The following is a 20,853-nucleotide window of genomic DNA, read 5'->3' on the forward strand; positions in this document are numbered from 1 at the left end:
CATTAATCGTCGCGAAAAGGATGCCTACAGCACGCGAGTGGCGCCGAAACGATTAACGAAACTTTAACGACTGATGAACCTCTTCCTCGTTTGTCTGATCTCGAAAACACTGCCAATTGCGACTAATCGTCGCCAGATCGGCGATTACTTACACCTTACCCTACTGCCTGTGATTTTATTTGTTCTCCCTTTTTTCACTCTCCGTCTCTTTCTTAATCTACTGCTGTCGTCACGGCCAAAGTCACCGTATATCCTCTCGTCCGTGTGTGCCAATCCGCGGAGCATGCGCCGATCAAAGGAGCCCGCAACAGCCGTTTGAAAGGCGCGACCCTTGAAGACTGGTGGAAAGGATCGCACGAGCGCCAATCGATCGACTTCGTTTTCATTCTGAACACTGCCATCACTCTCGAGAGTGTCGAGACCTTTACAATCGGCCGCTCGATCGGGAGTCGCACACTGCCAGTAACCCGGAGGAAAATCCGCCGATCACGTGACGAGGTCAGCCAAAATTGGAAGAGCCACCGCTCTTCGTACATTACTCTAACGATTCGATATTGCAACTTGAAACTCTTGATAATGAAACTTGATAATATCATTCTCGGTAAACGCGGGAAACAAGCACGTTTATAAATCCATGCCCGCAGCCCCAACACGACGACGACGTTTCTTTAATCGCCGATTTTTATCGTCCCTTTATCCAACGTCGAATTTACGTCTGCTTCGTGTATACGCTCGTTGTCAATTAGAAACGCGTTCTCGTCGAATCATCGTCGTCCACGTTCCACGGAGTAACGCAACGAGTCGTGGTCCCATAGTCACGCGTTGATCAATCGTTTTCTGCGAAATCCACGCGCTACTTTACCGATCTTCGCGTATAGATAGAACACGCGCCATTTAATTAAGAAAATATTACGGCTTCCTACAGAAACTGAGCCGTGTAATGGTCATAGAGAGATAGAAAAAAAAAGCGTAAGTCGTTATGCAACTGCTGCATGGCTGCCATTTCGGTCCACACACACGTATGCGTAAGTGGTTGCACGCGCGCGAATGAGATGCGAGTGATGCTGTTTCGCGCGTCTCCGTGCAAAACTGACGTATGAATGGTGATGCGGCTCGCGTAGCGTGCAACGCGATAAGAACGAGTCTGTTTGATAATGTTGTTGCAACAGAACAGGGCTACCGCCACTCCCGAATAAACTCGGCCCGTGTTTACACGTAAATACTACACGCGCGGCGCTACTTCCAAAGTTTACATCTCGCGCACAACCCAAAGTGCAACGAACCCTAGGGGAATTTCGTGTAGTAGTCATCGACCAACGACACGGTGGACCCTGATCAGCTATTTTCGAAAATGCATACCACGGAACGAAGAATGGCTCGTCGAGTATGAAACGAATCGAATGAGAGAACAGGCTCGAGAACCTTTTTTCTAACCACCTACGGTCTGTCAAAGAGAAATTGCGGGAAAGGAATTACATTGGACTCGTTGTGTACGAGGCTCGATTAAAATAATTGATATCTAAATATCAAAGCCTCGTTACAGAGAAGAAAATATCATCGTTTTTTTTTTTTTTTTTTTGCGGTTTAGCGTTACGAATTACCTGCATTTAGTGCATTTCACGAAGAACGTGTTCAGGCCCAGATCCTTTGGATTACCAAACTGCCGCAAATGATTCCGTATCTCGACGATAAACTCTATTGATTTTCAACGATTCGCTTATTGAGCAATAACGATGCTCGAAAATCGATTGTCTATAGAGCATCTAAAACCCATCAACGTCCGTTATTTTTGAGCTCTGAGTGCATACCACGTTCGATCTATGAGACTATCGCTGTTTTATTATTTCCATACATGTTCATATCTTTTTTACACGATTATGCGCGCTGAACATATAGATTGACGTTGTATTCAAGCCGATCGTATCACATCGAAATACTTAATCAAACCGGGGCTGAAAGGAGAGTAACGTGACGAAAACTCGAAGAAAAGACTACAACGTTGTCCGCGTTGGTTGTATCGAAGGTACAAAAAGGATTTTGCGTGACAAACGAAGAAATAAATGGATCAACGCAGCGTTGCTGGTTAAACGTCATTGGTCAGGACGCGGAGGAACCGGAAAAGCAGGAATGTAAAACTAAGCATTTTCTGTTAGGACAAAGGATAACCCAGTTTCGTGGGCAAGCTCGCACATGCAAATGGGTCGTGAGTCTTTGCTCTATCGCCGTTTTGGACACTGCGAGCCTTAGGTATATATACTTAAAAACCAATCGACGTTGAAACCGATTGGTTTGCTCGAGATTTCTGTTCAACTTGCTACCCTGTCACTTTGTACGCAATTTCGTACCGAATCGTCCACACGGTCGCTATCGTGACAGTTGATATTAAATAAATTTTGATCGACTCACACATGGACCTGATGTTCGCCGACGACTTGATCGGTAATCATTGCCGGAGCATCGATATAATTTGACGCCATCGAACTTTCGTCCTCGTGCGACTCGATGGATCGAATTCTATCGCAGGAGACAAACAAATGAGGAACAAGCGCACGTGCAAATACTTAAGAAAACGGACGAAACATGAGAAACACATTGTTCATCGTGCAAAACGAATTTTTGGCTAGAGAAAGGTGCGAATAACATTGGTGAACCGTGTATACGTGTATGTGTGGCTTTGTGTGGATATATATATAAAAGTACGTAGATACATGTGAGTGGAAGTGCGCGCGCGCAAACAGTTGGTGTATAAACGCTAACGTAATACGACGTATCTTTCCTCCATACCTGATCGACAATCTACATCGTCGGTAGGTCGATGATCTTTTGTAATACCGTCCCGACGCGACGATATCGTCGGCAGGGATTTCGACAAGACTTCGCCTCTGCCAGCATTTTTCGTGTTTTGGATGTTTTAAACGGAAAAAATGTAAGTCAGCTATTGGTTTTCTGGTCCCTGTCTAAACTTTCTCGTTTTAAATATTTATAGAAAAAAGATGTTTACCAAATGACTTGTTCCTCGCGAAAAGTGTCGTTAGTTACGTTATATGATAATTAATAGGCATCCGTACCTGGATACTTGAAAGTGAAGTCAACGAATAGGAGAAGCAAGAAAAGAAATGATAATAATCAGAAATGGATATCGGACAGGTTTCGATCAAGTCGAAAGGTCTAGGTCGTTCGGCAGGTGACAGATGCCGACCGCCCGAAAATTCGTAAGAATCTGTTGAGCAAACTTCATCGAAGGATCCTAATCCCCTCTCCCCAAACACGTCATATATACGTTCGTCAGACCAGGAAGCGCAGTTTCGAAGATGAACATAAAATACACCGTGCCTTCCATAGAACAGCGGACGCTGATGCAAGCGTTAAAGATACGAAAATAATTTTTTAATGAATTCTGGTAACCTTGAGGAAACCATTAAAGCTAGGAAGGTTTATGCAGTACGAATAGTTGAAACCTCCAGGTATACGGTGTTCTTCTGAGCATAATTATCCAGATACTTAATCACGTTAAATCGAAATTTATTCGTGAAAGAGCTACCATGCAGGATCATTTATAATCTGGTTAAATCCTGAACGCCTTCTTTTTCTTGATGCAACGATTATGCTTCAAGATTAAAAGAAACGAAACGTCGACATACGTAGTGATCGTTTCCGTTCGATTTCATTGATTCACGAGTATCGCGTTCAAGTTGCCTAAGGCTATTGTTTCTGTTTAATTGGCCGCTATCTATTCTCAGGATCATCGTAGATCAATTTGCACGATCGTTCGTTCATGGTAGGACAGAATGGTTTCTCTGTAATCTATAAATACGTGAGACGAGGCAATACACCAGTCGATTGTTAGGCAAATCTACGTATATACGGATCGTTTATTAGTAGTTCGGGAACGTCGTGGTCAGACTTGTTCCACTAATTACGTAAAGATTTACCAGCTTTCTGATTGCGTCAGCCGAATAAACGCGAGACTTTCTGTGCCCTTCGATAAAATACTTTTCAGCGTCCAATCGTGACACTGTTTAGCAGAATTTTATACAATGTATATTTCGATACGAACGCGAGAAAATCATGCGCAGAAAAGTCACAGAATTCTCAAGCGAACATGAAATTCTATCGAAATTTGTGTCTGCTACGGTTCACGCGAAATCCAATTGCCCCACTTCGGTTGCCTTGATAATCCGCGCGATACGAAGCCAAAGTTAACACAGTCTGGCACGTGTAAACGCATCAGAAGTTAATCGGTCGAAGACAGTAGTTGATGACGTTTCCATCTCCGGTTAGATTCACTCGGTGACGAGCAAAGACGTATGACAAATTAATAAACGTAAACGTTATTTTTTATACAGATATTAAACGAGTTGACCAACTAAGTGGGGATAAACATTACTATCATATAGCTAACTAGTTGTAACTTTATCGACTTACGTTATTTCCATTGATTAAAGCGAAATAATAAAGTTTTCGTTATACATTATACGAACTCGAGCATTCCGAGATGTTGAATCTAGCAGAAAGACGATTCTACTTTGCTCGCTTCTAAATTTTTCCATTACGAAAAATTGTCTGAGATCGAAAGCTTTATATTTCAACAACATGCGAAGATTCATTAAAAGGTTTCTATGAAGACTAATAATAGATGTATATTTGGTTAAGCTATAATCAATCTTTAATATATCTACAGTTATAACACATCGAATGACATGTTTATTAACAGCATCCTGTAACAGGTGAATTAGTAAAAGTACTAAAATAAAATAAAGAATAATATTAGTGAAATTTTCAATGATTTTTCAGTATGTTGCAATAAAAATTCGAAGCTTAACATGCTCCAAATAAATGATGCTACTACAGATTGTTATGATGCAAAATATATAAAAAAATTCGGCAACCGATGTGTTAACTTGTGCATCGAATCAAATAATTGCATTCACGGTGGACAAAAGATGTTGACTAATAGGTTCATCAGCCTGGTACTAGTGATTCTAGTAGGTGTCGTTCTTTTCAGACGATAAGCCAAAAATAAGCAGCGCAACGCATTTATGCAAAGCGGTTAAAGACACGCTAAGTAAGGAGCACGCGGCACATGGCGGGAACTAGAGTTGTGCAACCCCGCTTAAAGTTATTCTGGCGGATGAGCGCAGTAGCTGGTGACGTCCCTAACCTAACCTAACCTCGCCATTCGACGCGCGCCCTCTCTCGATGACGGAGCTTGAGATAGGTCGGACACAAACGTCCGTACGAATGCACGTTACGTGCAGCCAGCCTGCTCCACTATAGTCGAATCATGCGTACTACGATCCGCGGCAAACGACAGCAGTGTCCGTCGCACTTTTCAGACACGATACCATGACCTTTTTCTCTATTGAATTATCAACGATAACTCTTACGTTTAATTATTCATCTGTCACTGATCGATAATTATGATGAATTATATTTTCTTGAATAGTACGATATATTGATCATTGGTTATATCGATTATTAATAAACTGGACATATTTATATATTTATATTCGTAAAAATATAAATTTATATAATCGTTCAAAGTTTAAACAAAGACAGAAGAATTTGAGTGAGACTGATTTAAGAAGAACTGAAACTTGTATTACCGAAAATTATTTATCCATTACATCGAAAGTTTTCATGTCAAGATACTGGGTTGAGTTTGTATTTTTGTGAGAAAGCAATTTGTTACGTAAAGGAGATTAATTGATCCGCTGTTTTCATCATCAATAGAGATAAGTGTTTTTTAAATTATGTTGATCTCGTTAAACGAAACATGTTCGACTCAAAACTGATTTAGCTATGCGTGTCACTAGTTTTCAGACACCGTCGACTCGTAAACAATCTCTCTGACAATGAGAAGAAAGATTAACTCGATCAACGAATAAAGGGTTTATCTGTTAGCAGATCCGGAGAACCTGATGTCAGGGTGGCTGGAAAGAAACCTAATCCCGAAAACGTCACCCAGGCGATTCTGTCTTCTCATAGTGTGTCACCGATTATAACCGGCTAGATCTCGGTCTATAGAGGCCACGTGCGTAGAAAATAGATAACAACTAGCAGACTCTTCGCCACCTATGCCAATCTCAAACTAAATATACCGGCCAGTAATTGCGGCGTTACATCCGCCAACTCCGCCATGCCTTTCGTATCTCAGACGCTGTTTTATCACGATCTGACGTGGTGCGATGTCGTTGGACGATCGCTTCGACGAGCTAAAACCCAAGCTGAAGCCGGATAGTATCGTGACCTAGCATCAAACGAACGTTCTGTTTCGCGATTGATAACACTTAGAAAAGTTAACCTTCGAGCATGAAAATTACTTTCCCAACACGAATCATCTTATATCTGCTCTCATTTCGCTCGTTGTTAAAAAGCTTATACTAACGAGCGTTTGCACGCGTTTTTTGCGAGAAAATAAGCTTACGAAGAACACCAACTGTGTTTCATCATCTAAGCCTAAGCGATCCGCCTGTAGCGAGAAACTACGTTCGCGAAGTAACTTACCGCGGTTTCGAGTTTTCCGACAAAGAAAAGAGAGATAGAGTTGCAATTCATAACAAACGATTGACGCAGGATTGATGCATTGTAAGAAAAAAATGAACTTTGTGAATAATGCATTTGTCCGGTATGTCCGATATTATCGATGCCTGTGGTAATGTCGCTTTTACACATAGAAGAAAAATAACTTAACGAACGATTGGTCGACCGGACTCATTAACCAATGAAATAGGAGTGCAAACTTTGCTATGTTACTGTTACGATGGTTATAATATCATCTGACATAGGAACGAAAATAATGTCGGGATACAGAAAGTAATTTAAACTATTCCAGAAATAATAAATTAAAAGAGTACGTTATTAAGTTTGGAGGGAAATTATGACAGAGATTTTCTTTTCAGACTCAATCTGATCTCCAATAGAGTATTTTCCCATAATGATTTTTCAATACACTACGAGAATTTTGAAATACTTGTGTGCCTTTTATAATTAAAGTGAAAAATGTATACTTTTACAATAAAATAAAGGTTAAAGAGAGATTCGTCTATGAAATTCCTAGTAAACTATTAATAACTTTTAATTGATTGCCACTATTATTAATATTATCATTATATTAATTAATATTACTATATTAATTAAATTAAGCATCGTAGGATTTTATTCAAATTGTAAGTAGTTTTTGTCCCTTCAGATTTCACTAAAATTAATTTCACTATCATATATCATATAATTTCAGAATCCTCACTCATTAAGAGAAAACATTATTTCTATAATATTGTGATATAAATCGCCATAGTTACTACTATTGTAAATTCAATTCGTCTTGATACAAACACTTCTTACAACTATCTTACTTCTTCTCAATTGTGAAAAACAAGTTTCTAATTTTCCGATTTTATTAATGTCTTTCAATTCTAGAATTCCAATCGAATTTCTATCCAATAAACAAACAACCGAACAATTACATCAACTTAAAAAACACCACTTAAACTGCTATAACTCGCCATAGCCATAAAAATGTTGAAACGTCTCTTTAGTAAATTATAAACTCTTGCTGGATCATTTGTTTTTGTAGCAAGTGCGGTCAATGATGTAAATAAGTATTTGGGAAAAAATAAAGAACTAAAGATCTTTATGGTGTCGAAAAAATATCGAGACGAACAAAAATTAAGAATAGTTGGTCGAAACAACGGTCAGTCAAAGAGGATCTTGCGATTCTGTCGACTGCTATCCCGGCACTACCAGAACCATGAACGATCGACGGGATGAATTACGACGACACAAACGTCGGCACACCATCACGAAGATCCTTGCGTCGGAATGATGTCATTTGACCCTGACACGTGCAGTCAGCAAGTACCGGTATTCGAATGGGAATACCTAGACGCCATTCGTCGTGAGAGAAACGCGTTCCCGAAAGGTGCATGACACAGCACGTTCGTGACTAGATATTAGAAACGCGCCAGGGTATCGAGAAGGTCCAAGTCCTTATTTCGAATGGCCCGATATCAGTTACGGTCATCCGCGAAAAAGGTTCGAACCACTGATTCGTGCGTCACAGATTATATCTACTAGTACCTTATGTACCTATATGGAGAGAATTCGACCGAAAGATGTTCTTGCACCTCCTTCGTCACTTTTGGATAAATGAATCGTTTTCACTGAACAAGTATGATATACGTGTATAGTTGCTTATACGTGTATTTTTTCTTCTTCTTTTTTGTTTTTCTTTTTGTATTACAAGTATTACGGAGTTGGGCTTTCATTTTGATATCTAGATTAATTATACCTTCTTCCCAAATTTTCGATATTGAAAAATAATTTGAATTTGTTTCTCAAATTTTCAAGGAATACCGTTATAAAACCAAAGAAAGTATTAATAACTTTCATATAAACATTTTTATAGGCTTGATATAGAAAATTATAAAGTAATTATTATTCGAATAAGATCGTCTTCAACTGATCACTTCAGAATGAACATGATGACACGCAATGTTGTGACCATTCTGAGGTCGATTCTCACGGACGTTAGTTGGCCTTATAGCTTCAAACTCGTTATACCTCGCGAGAAGTTGTCGTACCGATATCTCGTGATACACGCCACGACTGAGCAAGATGGATCGTCTTCGATCGAAGGAAAGTCCATCAAGATCACGGACTCTTGATCGTTGATTAACGAAAGACTTTCAATGACACTCGTTTAATGCTTCTGTAAGAATGAGAGTGAGAACGGCGCGACGTGACGTACTGATCTAAGAAATATCACTCAAGATATCTGTAAACACAAACTGAGACGTTGATACAAGAAAGGAATATTATTCTTTACCAGATAATGAATGAACATCTGTAAGAATAACAATATATGTTCGAGTATCGATACATCAAATTAGCAATAAAATACGAATCGTTGTATGAATTTGTATCTAATTTGCCTCATCGCGAATACTTGAAATTTCCCATAGACCGTCGAGTAATATCTTTAACATTAGCAAAGCGTAATCAAGCGTTTTTAAGAAACGGATAAAAACGCATAAAACTCCTCTTTGACTGACTTCTAAATATAAAAGGCAACGTATTATTAGGAGCGTAATGTGGCGTACTGTATTTAGCACAGGCTCCATCCAAGAAAACGGAAAGTAGACTAATTCAGTAATTATTTACTGAAACGTACCGGTCTTGTTTACATACGGTTTTGCCAACTTGCAGCGATTATGGCGCCAAGTATCAGTGGGAAACGTGACTAAGCACTTGATATTAACCGACTCTCCTGGAAGGAATAAGGTCTGCCAGGAAACAAAGCGGTTGAGGAACGTGCGACCAGTATACAAACTAACCTGCTATTTATACATGTATAATGATAACGACTATAAAGCGCGTTTTCCATCTCCCAAAATTATTAAACTGGGTTTTTGTCCTGTTGAGACAAACCAAACGAAAATAGGGAAAGGGAAGGGAGGCGAAACAAAATCAGGTTGAAAAGGAACGCTTCACAATCCTAGAGAATTATAGCAATCTCCGCTTAGAAATTCTTTGATCAATAATAGTTCGTTGCTACTACATCGATAATTTGCCCGAATATCTGAAAAATTAAAAAAAAAACAACACGGGCTTCGTGTTCAATTATATGTAGACGATAAACCACAAAATAAGTATATTACAAACGGCATGATATCGTATCCATGCGGTAGTGACTTCACATTTCAGTCGTCCTAGATCAAAAAAGAACAATCGGCGTTTGATGATACGCAGTATTCTCGTTGTCAGTGAACGATAACAAGCATACTAGCACGCCATCTTTGCCGGTGTTTCTTGCGCGCAACGGGAATCGGGAGGCGAGGGGACTTATCTGACGATTATTCGTGTGCCGGTCGATGGTCACGGTCCAGAGGCACCCTTTTAAATTTTTCGTCCGCTCCAGAAACAAAGTTGCGTATAAGGGTCGCCCAAGTTCAGACTTAGATCACCGCGGCGCGGCACGTCGGCACAGCTGCGACCTGATATCAATGGTCGAGGAAATTGCACGGGTTAAGGGGCAAAAGGTTACGAGATTCGATAGCGAGCGAAGCGTCTTCTTGCGCGTGTATCCGCACGCATGCGTGTATTCCAATACGAATAAAGCAGTGCATGCCTGCCGGTGTGATTGACATCAGTAAGTATGCCATGGCCGACCGCTCACAACGTGCTGGTACGAACGACTGCAGCACTGCCCACACTGCCACGTACGAATACATCGACCGCGGCCAGTAACAGCACCATCCGTCTAGGCTGCTTAGAAAAACTAGTTGAGAAAATCCTGCTACCAACGCGTTTCCGACCTTACAACGATCTTCGCGATTTTTCGAATGGGCCAATCTCGTCGACTGTCGCGTCTCGCTTCTCTTTGTGAAAGGCGAATCACGCGACATTTTCGAAGGACTGTCTATTTTTCGTCTGGACTTCGGTAGAACGAACTACGATGGATCAACCAGGTCTGGTTATGCAAACGATAAAGGGGCATAACAGGTGATAAGTACTGGCATCGTGTAGACACGAGAAATGTGTAGTTTATTTGTAGTTTATCTGGAGGAAGAGCCCTGGAAAATAACATTGTACTCGGAGAACGGTTATTTTCGGATTAGACGTTTGCTAGTTGTTGAAGATCTTAGACTGGTGAAAAAATAGAGCAGCAAGATTTGGAAAGGAGAGTGAATAATATAGTGAAGTTATTAGTGAATAATAATCGAGTAAATGGCAGAATAGGCAATAACTTTAAACTAGGGTATTTAATTTCGTCATTTACCGATATCTCCTTACCGAAACCTTTCCAAAGTTAGTAAATGAGCATCCCGATAGCGATAGAGTATAGATACGTGTAAGGATTAGCAATATGTAATAATATATTCCTGCAGAAAAAAGCCGCACTTCACAGAAGTGTGTTCGATATCGATATAAAGTCTGCTACGCGCCATTCACTTCGTATAAAGTCTACTGCAATATTGTAAGAAATTTAAATTCCTTTACGTTCGTCGTGATCGTAAGCCGGTTTACCTAGCCGACATTCCTACGCACAAAGTTACTACACCGTAGTTAAATGTAAAAGTTCATCATTCACGTGGTTATTGCGTAACTTGGTCGGTGTACAGATCCGTTAATTCACAATAATGACGCGCTAATCGAAAAGGTTCTTGGTCCATGGCGTAGTTAGTGGCCGTTGATTCTCACCGCTTTCAATTATACGCGTCATGTCTAGATTATATCGCAAAAAAATCGGCCCGGGACGAAATATTAGCAGTGTGCAGTGAAACGCGGACAGCAATAACGTGACATGCGTGACGTAATATAACCCTGTTCCACGAAGGACGCGGTTTTCACCAGGTTCAATCTTCCTGTAAGATGGTATCGTTTCGCCCGAAAACCGGTATCCCAAAACAGCGAGGACGCCCGTAACGAGGGACCAGGGGAGAAGGAAGACGCAGAAAGAGGATTCGATGTCATATACGATGACGACGTTCTACCACAAGGTCCTCTGCTACTTTTACTTTCGTCGAATAAATACGCTGGCACAGAGAAAAAGAAGACTAAGGAAAAGAAGAAAGAGAAGAAGAAAAAGAAGAAGAAAAAGAAGAAGTAAAAGATGAACAAGAAGAAGAAGAGGCTACTTCCCCGAAATCGAACGGCCACCGCACGAAATCAACGTCGAAACTTTCATCCAAAGACTTTCCTTACTTTTTTATCGGTTACGAATGAAACACTGACCAATCTAAATACATTACCGCTCAAAAGTACCTGAATTCTTGTTTGCTTTTAACAGGATGAAATTTAATCCTAACATAGCAAATGAAATGCAGTATCTTTATTCCTTATAATCATTACAACTACCTATATACAGTAGTATATCGTGATGCGATGACACTGATTTTTAAAGTTCATAGAATTATTTTGTCTTGTTTAAAAACAATTCTTTAAATTCTAAACTACGAGTCAGGTAGAGGGAATTCTTTTAAACTGACATTATTTCAAACAGTAATATTTAGAACAATATATTGACAAATTACTAAAACTACTGTCAAGTTTTTTAACATACAATCCAAATTTACAGTCTGTTGACTCCATAAAAGCACAGTAAGTATATGCTACTTTTAATTACTGATCTGTCGTTAATTTATATATTTTGATAAAGTTTGTATCTTATTATCGTATACCTAAATCCATAAAAGCTCGGATATTTATAGACGGTATTGTATATCATCGACCTATAGTGCCCTTTCTAGTTCGAAGATGCGCAACAGCGATCGCTGGTCGCACGCACAATTATCAGGTATACATCGTATGCGTATCGATCGAAAGTGAAATCACAACAAGAAGAAAAGCTGACGCGAGAAGAACATCGCTTTCTTGCGGTTCTTTATTTGGAGATTGATTTTCCCCCACGTTTCGAGCGTACGCGCGTCTAAATGCGCTCGAGCGTGTTTATATAACGCGCCGGGGTTAGTCGACGATTTACACGGACTCTTCCGCGTTGATATATTTTGTAACCGCCATTCGTGCAATTTTTCACAATCCGCTTCTCGCCAATGAACTAATTAAATTTTCCGATCGAGCACGATGGTTGGTCGTCTCGATATCGCTTTCTTTTCTCGGCTCCTCTTACTTGATCTCTAGTACGACTTTTCGCTTCGGTGATCGTCTTCGAACTTCACTTTGAGCTGTCCGACGAATTGTTCGTTCCCCTTCATTGGTCTTTCTACTATCGAGTACTCCCTCGGTGAAAGTCTTTAATCGATAAAAGTAGCGTCAATTTTTTCTGCTCCAAGAAAGAAACGAACCTCTCATGTAACACTCCATTAGGGACTGACTTATCTAATTTGAATCGCATAACTTAAGAAAAGATCGTGTATTCGGCAGGTCACGTTCAAGAATCATTTCGACTTGTTATTCCCATCTTATGATGCTCCGCCACTTGAGCCAGCTATCACGAAGAACTTTGAGAGAGTGAAAGTTCTCGCGTATACGCGTGTCGAGTTTTTGGCATTGGGCGTTTGGATTGGAGGGCCTCGGTTGGTATCGAGGTCACTGGTGCCACCACCACCCAACACCGTGGATCCATGACTTCGGTGGATCGCGTGGCCCGCACAACTGGCTGCCCCAAAAACTTTGGGCTGTGCGAGGCGTTCACTTCGGGCTCCTGCGCGCCGCGACTGCTTCGTCGTCTCTTCCGGGCTCCCAGGAAAGTTTATCGTGACCGTGAGTTCCCCCTTCGACTCGTCGAATAATCGTAGAAACGAATCGTACCGAAATCTTCGCCGATTTCCCATGTTTCTCGATGACTCTATTTCCCGCTAAACACTTGTTGTTGCGACGAATGCAGTGACGTCGAGATCTTGATTCTGGACAACGATTGTCGAGACTTGGACTAAAATGAATATGTGGATTTTGAAGGAAAAAACGAATTCACGTGATCCGATTCTCGAAGGGACTGTTACGTGTGTTTAATTGCAGACGAAGTGACCCAATCGCGACTCTGTACGTAGTATCGTGTGGACGAACGATCGATGATCGAACGATATCGAGACGAGTGACGAGCGTGAAAGACGGTTGGATATCATACTTCGATAGAAGGCTTCGTTTCGTACTGTGGCATATCATGTGCGCGAAGATGAGTGTTCTACAAGGTCGTCACATAGGTAGGACTATTATTTTAAACTGGTCGTACAAAATTTTGTTTAACGATGTACTACTACCTTTACGTCGTTTCGAAGCTGACGAAGATGGTAATTAATGAAGTAGTAATCGATTAATATCACGGTAAATCTGATTAAATTTACGCGAATAGTCAATTGATTGTCGTTCTAACAGAGAACTATCTGTTCTTCGGGGAATGATAGGAATTCACAAGGATTGAATTATCATTTGACAAAGTTTCTAGTGGTTTTTTTATAAACCGATTCTAATGATAATCGTGGGGGGAAGTTTTGTGGAATTAATTTCTGAGGTACAACGAGGTGTCAGTTTGTCAGCGTCCTCCAGGTCAATAACACTGCAACGCAATTTCACAATTGTACGTTACCCTAATTTTGAATCACAGTTCCGACCATATGTATACCAACGATACAGAATGCTGCCAGATTTATTCTCTTCTCGACCGTCATTGGAAACACGAAACACGAATCGTTTGTAGAAAACAAAGTTGATCCTCTTTCTCAGCAATACACGATTTAATCTCGGGTTATATAGCTTATTTATAATTTTTAAACTGGAAACTTATTGCAAGATTTTAAATTACTTTTTTTGATTTTTTATATATCTCTATATGTGATTCTTTGATTATATATCTCCACATATTACAATTTTTCGATTGGAAATTCTTTGAAGGATTTCAAATTTGTCGCTATTGGAGAGCGGAAGCTACGAATAGAATATTTTGCTTACCGCAAAGTCCTAAGCGATAGTCAGAGTTCTAGTACGATCGATTGCGTAAACGATAGAAACCTGGAACCACGGGGTTCTTTGTAGCTTCGCAACACCGACTTTTGCTCCAGATTGCAACAGTTCGAGCCTCCATCGGTAAACTTCGTTGCACTGTCGTGGCGTAACAAGTGAACTTCACTCGCATTGCCTTACACCGAGCTATCAGGATTTTTCGTGAACGAAATATTTCTACGGGCTTCCTGCTGTTTCGAAACACCGTTGTGCCAATGTGTTGCAATGTTTAAAAGCAATTATGCGCTGATCCGACGATTCGTACGTTCAAAAAATTGATCAAGAGCAACGAAGAACATGTTATGCTTCATAAATAATCTAACGATCCATAAGAATCTCGTTAAGGTAGCATGTTTGTTGATTCCGCACGAAAAGCGGAGAAATACTCATGAAATTATATGAAACGAAAATTGATCACGCAGTAAATCATTCTTTCCTTCTGAAATGATCGAGCGTCGATTAAAGTTCAACGAAACCAAACTTCTCGTTTTCTCTGCGGAACAACAAAATTGTCAAATCACGAGGATTGCTTCCGACGATTCGACAACGATCCGAGGAACCGTATCATTAGTAGTCTAGCTTACGTGTAAAAATTCTGGCTCGGTCTGAAAGTAATGGAATACGACGGAGGCGATGGAACGAATTTCGACGTTTCCACGCCGCTCGTCGCCTTATGACACAACACGGCAGAACTTGCCGTAGGAAAAGTAAGGTAAGGCCAGTGGTATAATAGAAACTTTCACTGCGGAGGTTCAACGTACGGAGCTCTGACTCTCACTGGCCGTTCTCACTGGTTGCCCGACTCACGAGTATCCGAGAGACACGATTCCTGTGCCTCCTGCCTCAACGCTTCCCTTTTCCTTCTTCTCCCTCGTAAGAAAAATTAAAACGGAATACTTACAATGTTGCTCCATTGTCGTACGAGCGCCGAAGGACATTCCCCGATGGATCTCAGTGCATGAATAAACGACAAATCTTTGAAACAATGCTTTGGAAGAACGTTAGTGGCGGACATTATTGCAGACCTATTGTCGGTGATACGTGTACGAAGAACTTTCTTACACGACAATGCCGTTTCCTTAGTCCCGCGAGCGATCCAACCTGTCTGAGATAACACGAAATACACACGAGGAAGCAGAGTTCCTCGTGTGTTCCTATTTGTTCTCCTTCCTGTCTTCCTTCGTCTCTCCATGTGAAAAAGAAAGTTCGGTGAACGTAGTTCAATCGAGAATCCTCTTTTTGCGCCACTAGGAAGGAACGCAGACTCGATCCAACTGCTTCGAAACGAGACCGGGATTCATTTTTTGACATTCTACGGAGATACGTTTCCAGAATGAAAATTTCATCGGTGTAAAAACTATAGCGCTTTTTTCTAACTGATTTAAAGGTTAAATTGGTATTCCCGCAAGGTGTATCGTTACGCCAGCAGCGTCGTTTTCCTTCCTCCGATAAGTCGGTTGAAAGGTGGATACGGTTGAAAACGAGGTTTCACATCCGTGAGGACCTGGCCTGATAAGCGATAACTCGCTTTTTCAAATAACGGTACTACACGATAAAGTACGCGCAAAGCTCGGCATTCAACTTTTCACACGTTCGATTTCTCTTGTGGTCGACCACCGACTACATTATATGTATATAAGCCTTAAGCGATTCTATAAATATGCACATTGATGCATCGAAAATACTATGATTTTTAGGAAAGAGATTCTATTTGTATTCTGAGCAGATTACTTCGAATAATAATAAAGATTCTAAGCGATGAGTTGATCTTGTCCATTGAACTTCCTATAAGCTTTAGAATTTTGATTCTGGAAAACCAGTGTTTTCCACACGAATTAATCAATTCCACGATACGTCCTAAATCACGCTCCGAGAGATTTCCTGATCGTTCAAAGCGGCATTATTTTATCCGCGACTCATTACCATTGTCAGGAATTCGTTTGCTTGTAGCATGACGCGAGAGCCAATCGCGTGGCCAGGATACTTGAACGGGAGTTAGCCGAGAAAAAAATGAGTAGCAGAGCCTCCAAACACGAGAAACAGAGAGCCTAGAGTCGGACAGATTCGAGTGGGGAGTTGTAGATCTAGGATGTCATGGCGTGGGAGAGTCACTTTCACCATCAGTGGCCCCTATAGCGTTAAAATCTACCCGTGGTACATAAAATTACGCGGCACTGTTTCACTAGATTCGTGATGTTGTTAACTGGATAGAAATATGGTATAGAAGAATCCTATGGTTTTTTATTTGTATATAGAAAACAGTTTCACGACATTCTTATCTTTACGGTGAAACCGTTGTTGCGATCAGTTTCTGAGTAACAGTTAATTAAAAAACAGAAATAGAATAATAGAGGCTATAGGTGTGAAAAAGAATCTTTTGCAATGAAACATTTATGTAGATAGAATGATTTTGAATGTTTAAATCTATTCTTTAATATTAATGCTTTTCATTCAATCATCACGCGATGGATTATGCAGCTTAGGTACTTCCTGTTACGGTTACGTTCCTATTACGACCGCCAGGAAATAGATTTACGAAAATAATTATACCGGTTTACACGACACAGGAGAAAATATCGATACGAAGGAAAATGTAACATGCGATTACCTCGAAGTCGCGATCGATTAAAAAATATTTTTACTTTCCTGTTATGTAAAACAAAATCTCTAACCTTTCATTCGATTACATAAGCGTTGCTAAACCATGGGTATACTAAACGTTGCAAGCATAAATATTGTTGTATACGGTCCTTTATATTCTAATCAAAAGAGAAACATTTTAAACAAGATAAACTCTGAACAAAAAGAACACAAGAAGGAAGATGTCTCACAACTTACGTAAATATTTTGAAAAAGATGCAACATTTAAGTAAAATATAAATGTATAAGATATAAAGTAAACAATTTTGTCAAGAACTATTACCGAACCGAACACATTTTTTTAATATTTTGATAAAGGAAATATAACACGCTCGACTTTAAGTCCAGTGTATGTAGTTACAGGAATAAGCGTACAAAGTTGAGCAATCGATTCTAAGTCTCGCGAAAATCCCATTCAACAGAGGAATACGCCTAACATGTGATAATAACGTGTTACACAACTTTCCAATTATCGAGCGACTTCCGATGTTCAATTAAAAGCCTCGTAGAAGCGGTCGACGAAGAGCACCGAGATAAAAAGAAGAGAAAGGGCACGATATATCTGAAAAGCCCTAGCGGTCGCCCTCCTTCTTTGCGACAGCGCCACGTTTAATGAAGCAAATACCAAGAGTATCGGGGTAAAGCGCGAACCTCGAAAAAGCTTGGCCGAGATAGCGAGAGCTTGCGTGGCTTTGAGCCCGACACAGAGGCGCGTGCACATGCACATACTCGCGTATACACAACAAGATCGCTGCGCCGCGCCAGCGGCCTCGCAAGAAGAGACCGTAGGTTAGTGCATTGGCTGCACTTTCCGTCTCGGTGTGTGCATGTGCACACCGCAGTGGCGGCAGCTGTCGGTCGTATGCATGCATTGGTTACGCAAGAATAGTAGCGTGTGTGAGACTGCTGACCCACATACGCCAGGGAGCAAGGACCCCGCTGCACCACCACGCACACCCGTTTAGTGCCGCTTGCCGTATGTGAGCGCGCAGGCGCACCAGCGTTGCTGTGGCCGTGGATCGTGGATGCGCTTCGTCCATGTAATGGTACACGTAAACGCCATCTGGTACCGCACAAGCCTACTACGCATATACCCGCCCACGTGGCTCTGAAGTTAGCTTAAGCTACGTTTACATCTGTGGCACTTAGCTCGTTTCTGTAACTTCGCTACACTTATGCTGCACTTGACCGGGTATTGGTACATTGCAGCGTTTCGCGACGAATCCATTGGTTTTCCGATGCTACTGGTATTTTCGATTGCGGCCAAGGGGCTCGTTCTCTCAGCTTCCTGCTAGAGCTGTTCGCCTTTGCTCGCGCACAACCACAGTACGTGACGCTCCAACGGCTACGCGTTCGAGTGGCGTCGTGTTTATCGGAAATACTTGGTGTATTGCTTGTAATCGAGTTGGATACTGCAAAACGGAAAGCGGTGTTTCAGAGATAAATATAAGGTAGAATGTATGGGGGAATCGATAGTTTGCGTTAAATTGCCGCGCTCTTGAACATGGACCGCTCTATCCGCGCGAAACGCAATTAGGTGCACTTGCACGTCTTCGCATGTTTGCTCATAATCGAATTATTTCATTCTTTTCGTTTTCTTCCAATAAATTCGAATACATTGTCCCATCGATCATTGTGGGTAGGCAGCGAAACGCGAAGACATACGAGACAGAACGGGAAGGGGAAATATTTTTAAATACAGGCAATCTCGTGCAACTAAAAATGGAAGATGTAGTTGGACATGGAAAAGAGTAACATAAGGCAAAATGAAATGTTGTAGAATTATATTTAGTATGAAATTAATTTTATGCCATTTTATGTATCTCTAACTATTTTAAAAACACAGTTTGTTCGAATTGCGTACGCCACCCTGTATAAAACTTCCGACAAGATCGTACAGAAAATTGTGATCGTACAGAAAAAGACTGTTGCTTAACATGGAGCAGTCGTATGTAAGAGAAATTGTTCGATCTGTAAGAGTACTTGACATGAGAGAGAAAGTTGTTCCGTGATTTTACGATACATGATTATTTGCTTAAGCCTGAGCGTAGAAAACTTGACTTGGTTGTAAGCCAGGGGGCGTGGATGATCGTTATCAAATGTTTGTAAATTTAAACTTCCACAAAGTTGAAGATGAAATAAACACTGTTAAGGATAAATGGAAATTCAAGACTCTACAGACAAGACATATATATATATGCAGGATAAACGTATTTCTTAAATGATATACTTGTGTCGAGTGGACGTCATTAGAGCAACGTAATAAAAATTTTTAAGACTGTTGTGCAATCTTCAATTGGTATACGTATTTACTAATTTCTAATTCCTATCTGACAGATCTCCTATTCCAAATGTCAGAGATGTTCGTAAAAATGGATTGCAGCTCTAAATACGAGTACCTACATCAATGAGATTAAACATTTTTTTATAAATTAATGCTTTCCTTCTCCCTTCCCAAGAAAAATCACCTGCCTACGTTAATATCGACCAACATCAATTATCCAGTATCGCTCTATACGATAGGTGGTTCGAAACGGCCGCCAGAACCACACCAAATGCACTACACGCAAACGTGGTTGCATGAATCGAGCGTTCGCATACGATTGGCCCGTATTATCCGCAACATCGCGTTTATTAAAACGACCCATGATGTGTCATAGACCATTTCTCTCGCGTACAACCGTAAAACTGCCTCTCGTCTCTGTCGACCATTAATTACAAACAGCAGGCAAACAACGATAAGACGCGATTCATCATTATCAGAACACTTTGTATGAGTGAACGAGCATTGTTAAACTGACCTGGTGCACAAATCGACACTTATTCATCAACTTATTCGTTCATCTATGATATCTGAGCAATGACGCTGAAATATACATATGTATATGTATTTTGAATATCGACTTCAAATACTTATTACTCGAGTTTATTCAAGAGCAAACTAGGTAAAATTCGATTTTTTTTTTTTTTTTTTAGATTGTCGACTATTGTTAATTAAATAGGCCGAGAAGCTAAAGTAAATTATTCCAAATTTTACAGTATGAAATTTATATCCTTTCCCGCCAAAAGAGTAATTCCTTAGTTTCCTGATACTTACCTACATCGTTTATCATTAAAACTCTACAACTTCTATTGTTCATTATTGGTTGAAGTTATACGATTTCGTGAAATTTTTATAAGCTTATCGCGATTCTATGATTCATTTGTCGATTCTATTTTGTCGATGGATCGGCATCAAATCATATCGTTGCGTGTAGTGCCGCTCAAAGATACTCCCATCCAACGATCCAATTGTATGCTATTGGCTAAAGAGGGGTTAATGGCGAACGCTATGTGTTCGCCGTAATCGCAAACGCGTGCGTCCGACACACGTATCTACTTTCACATTCAATCCGTTCTCTTTGCGATAGCCGATATCCTCGGCCAAGCGAGATGGTTTCCATCACTAATAGTCAAGAAGCGTCTTATGTTGTGGACCCACCAGCCTGCGCTCTCGAACGAACCACAGGAAGGGAAAGCCGTAATCTCGTATTGAGAAGCGTGAAACGACTTGTGAGAAAGTTGCTCTTTAGTAATGAGTCACGCATGACATAACCTTTATCGTCGTTTTTGGTATCTTTATCAATAGAAATTTACAGAAGCAGATGCAAATTTATTTAAAACAACATTCACAAAATTTTCCGACTCGTAACCTTTGTTCATAGTAGTCAAATAACTGGCGAGTCTATCCCCAGTACAGATCCATAAAAAGGA

At 40.6% G+C, this 20,853-nt stretch overlaps 1 protein-coding gene across 5 annotated transcripts in view; it reads left to right on the forward strand.

Moving 5' to 3' along the window:
* The window catches only part of Hr4 (nuclear hormone receptor 4), a 149,790-nt gene that overhangs the window by 105,851 nt on the left and 23,086 nt on the right, over window positions 1-20,853 (forward strand). For 2 of the 5 annotated variants that reach the window (XM_069113537.1, XM_069113541.1), the window contains exon 1: window positions 13,154-13,664. The exons of the other annotated variants lie outside the window; for them this stretch is intronic. In XM_069113537.1, the coding sequence (XP_068969638.1) occupies window positions 13,625-13,664 (40 nt within the window). In that variant the 5' untranslated portion in view covers window positions 13,154-13,624. Of the gene's footprint in view, window positions 1-13,153; window positions 13,665-20,853 lie in introns of those variants that run through there. 5 annotated transcript variants of the gene reach the window in all.

This window comes from Bombus flavifrons, chromosome 5 (assembly GCF_040668555.2).
Source record: "Bombus flavifrons isolate JBK064 chromosome 5, iyBomFlav1_principal, whole genome shotgun sequence".
Classification (NCBI taxonomy): domain Eukaryota; kingdom Metazoa; phylum Arthropoda; class Insecta; order Hymenoptera; family Apidae; genus Bombus; species Bombus flavifrons.